Here is a 3,362-nt window from a genome sequence, read left to right on the forward strand (position 1 = left end):
GGAATGAGGACAGTGAGTGAATGCATTAATCCAATCAGTTTGGGAAAGGGATATGATGGGTGGTCCTACTCTAGTGGAAGCTCAAAGGAAACTTAAGGAGTGCAGGTCAGCGTTGTCCTCTTGGAGTAACCAGAAGTTCGTTAATGTGGCCAGGAAATTACGGATACTTACTAGACGTCTTGATCTACTTTAGAGGGCTGAATGTACAATTAATCAAGCAAGTATTCGGAGTGTCCAGTGTGAGATCGACCAGCTCTTGGATATGGAAGATATACGCTGGAAATAGAGAGCGAAAAGACATTGGTTACAAAAGGGAGATAGAAACACCAAGTTCTATCACGCATGGGCAAATCAGAGACATCGTAATAACTTCATTTTTGAGATTCAGGATGAAGAAGGGAATAAATGGTCGTCTCCGGGGGAGGTGGGGGTTGCCTTCACTCGCTTTTTCCAGGGACTTTACTCAACTGAGGGCACCAGGGGGGTTGAGGATCTGGTGGAGTTGGTCTCACCCAGGGTTACACCTGAGGTGAATGAATTGCTGACTAAAAGCTTTACGATTGAGGAGGTCGACATTGTACTCTCTCAAACGCACCCATTGAAGGTGCCAGTGCCAAACGGGTTTGGAGTCTGCTTCTTCCAAAAGCACTAGTCAATAGTGGGGGATGGCATTCGGGAGGCAGTTCTGAACTTTCTAAATTCGAGTAATTAATTTTGATCCTGCTCTTAACCTTACTTATATAGACTTGATTCCCAAATCACAGAATGCCTCTAGTGTATATGATTTTCGGCCCATTAGCTTGTGTAACGTCTTGTACAAGATCATTGCAAAAATTTTGGCTAACAGATTAAAGCAAGTCTTAGGAGAGATAATCTCCAAACAACAAAGCGCATTTGTACCGGGGCGACTCATTACGGACAACGTCCTAGTTGCTTATAAGGCTTTGCACACTATGAGTACCAGAATGAACGGTAGAAAGGGGTATATGGCGATCAAATTGGACATGAGTAAAGCTTACGACCGGATGGAATGGGCTTTCTTAGAAGCCATGATGAGAAGTTTGGGGTTTGCTGTCCAGTGGATCAGAATTATTATGCAATGTGTTGGCACTGTGTCTTTTCAGGTTCTACTTAATGGTGTTCCTCAAGCTATGATATCCCATACTAGGGGATTAAGGTAGGGGGATCCCCTATCCCCCTACCTGTTCTTGTTGTGTGCTGAAGGACTAAGTACTCTCTTGACCAAAGCGAGCCTGGATGGGAGAATTTCTAGGGTGCCAATATCTCATAGAGGCTATCAACTCAGCCACTTATTCTTCGCTGACAATAGCCTTTTGTTTTGTCGAGCTACTTTCAGCTAATTGGGGAATATCTTCAGCTTCAATAGCAGTACGAGTTAGCCTCGGGACAGAAGCTAAATAGCTCCAAAACATCCATCTTTTATAGCCGAAACACCAAGCATGAGTTTAGAGAATTTATCAACTCCTCTAGTGGCATCCCAGCATATAATTCCTTCAAAAAGTATTTGTGGTTACCTGCAATGGTAGGCTGGTCAAAAAGAAGGACTTTCGAGGGAATTCTGCACCGAGTAAGGAAGAGGCTTGACGGGTGGAAAGAGAGATTTCTTTCTCAGCTCGGGAATGAGGTGCTTTTAAAATCGGTAATCCAAGCTATACCAACCTACAATATGAGTGTGTTCATGCTCCCAAAGTCCCTGTGCGACAAGCTGGAAGCCGTGATGAACCGGTTTATGTGGGGCAACAAGGAGTCGTCTAAAGGTCTCAACTAGATGAGCTGGTCAAGACTGGGAAACTCAAAATCTAATGGGGGACTTGGCTACAGAGATATGGAAGTATTTAATCTTGCACTCCTTGCTAAACAAGGTTGGAGGCTCATTCAAGACCCAAATTCCTTGCTGGGAACAATTTTAAGAGACAAGTATTATTCGGGGAAGACTTTCCAGCTAGCTGCATTGGGTCACAATCCATCTTTTGCCTGGCGCAGTATCCTGAAGGCCCGTCCGACACTTGAAAACGGCCTGGTTTGGAGGATAGGTAATGGTGAAAAAACCAGAATTTGGGGGAATAAATGGGTTCTAATTTCCCCTGATTTTGTGGTCCATTCTCTCCCTAATGGCTTAAATAATGACGATCGAGTTTGCTCTCTTCTAGATCAGCAAACGTGATGGTGGAAGAACAATGTGCTTGGAGAATTTTGATCCAGTAGAGGCAGAAAGAATCAGCAATCTTGTTCCAAATCCTTTGCTACAAGAGGACCGTCTGATTTGGAGGGGTACAAAGCACGGCCATTTCTCTTTGCGCAGTGCCTACTTCCTAGAGGTAGAAAGGACACGGCAGGACAAAGGAGAGAGTTCTCATCATCAGGGTATCCAATGGTTTTGGAAGTACATTTGGAGTTTTTCGATACCTCCGGTAGTGAAAAATTTTGTGTGGAAAGTGTGCAACGCTATCCTTCTAATAAAGGTAAACCTACACCGGAGAGGGGTAGTGACGGATCCTTACTGTCCACTTTGTCTGACCAATCCGGAAACCCCACTCCATGTGATCCTGTGATCGTGCCCCTCAGCGGTAGCTGTTTGGCAGGAGAGCTCCCGAAAGGTACAGAAGTTGTCCCTAGAGGCCGAGGATAGTTTGGGCTTCATCAAAGAATTAAAAGATAAATTGGAGGAGCAGTATTTTGGAGAGGTGCTAATAACTATGAGATTCATTTGGCTCCGAAGGAACTCCTATGTCTTTGGTAGCAGCTTGGAGACCCTGGGCCAGGTGATTCAAAAAGTAAAAGGGGTGATGGCGGATTTGGAGGATGAATCTCAAGGAGAATGGTCCGAAGTTTCGATGACTTCTGCTCCTTCCACTCCGCGATGGGTTCGGCCACCAGTGGGGATGTTGAAAGTGAATTGGGATGCAGCTCTCTATATAGCAACGAAACGGTTAGGGGTTGGAGTGGTGGTGGCAGCTATGACTATGTGTATTCCATCTCGGACGGATCCTGCAACTACGGAAGCTTTGGCGGTGTGGGAAGCAGTTAGATTCTATGATTCTCAAGGGTGGCAGCGGGTACTTTTTGAAGGGGATGCACAGTCCATAGTGATGGCTTTACGCAAGAGGGGGCAGTGTTAGAGTCCTTATGGTCACATGATAGAAGATATCAAAGTTTTATTCCAAAGATTTATTCCTTTGAAGATCAATCACGTCAATAGACTAGCTAATATGGCTGCTCATTCGATGGCCAAAATGGCGGTGAATCAAGGTCTAGATATCATTTGAATGGGAGAGTGTCCTCCATGTATCCAATCTATTGTGCTTGCCACTTTTGATTCAATGAAGTTGTATTCTTCCTTT

At 44.8% G+C, this 3,362-nt stretch overlaps 1 protein-coding gene across 1 annotated transcript; it reads left to right on the forward strand.

Moving 5' to 3' along the window:
- The first annotated feature begins 1,789 nt into the window (after window positions 1-1,789).
- Window positions 1,790-3,140, forward strand: LOC133873327 (uncharacterized). The gene is made up of 3 exons (XM_062311047.1): window positions 1,790-2,041; window positions 2,172-2,483; window positions 2,604-3,140. Exons 1-3 carry the CDS (start codon window positions 1,790-1,792, stop codon window positions 3,138-3,140), a joined length of 1,101 nt encoding a protein of 366 aa, XP_062167031.1.
- Window positions 3,141-3,362: the final 222 nt, after the last annotated feature.

The sequence above is a fragment of the Alnus glutinosa genome, chromosome 7, assembly GCF_958979055.1.
Source record: "Alnus glutinosa chromosome 7, dhAlnGlut1.1, whole genome shotgun sequence".
Classification (NCBI taxonomy): Eukaryota; Viridiplantae; Streptophyta; class Magnoliopsida; order Fagales; family Betulaceae; genus Alnus; species Alnus glutinosa.

Excerpts from the sequence above, each read along its gene's own strand:
- LOC133873327 (XM_062311047.1), top strand. The coding sequence starts at position 1,790 with ATGAGCTGGTCAAGACTGGGAAACTCAAAATCTAATGGGGGACTTGGC. Across the intron at positions 2,042-2,171 it reads CGACACTTGAAAACGGCCTG|ATCAGCAAACGTGATGGTGG; the intron begins GTTTGGAGGATA and ends GCTCTCTTCTAG. Across the intron at positions 2,484-2,603 it reads ACGCTATCCTTCTAATAAAG|GAGAGCTCCCGAAAGGTACA; the intron begins GTAAACCTACAC and ends GCTGTTTGGCAG.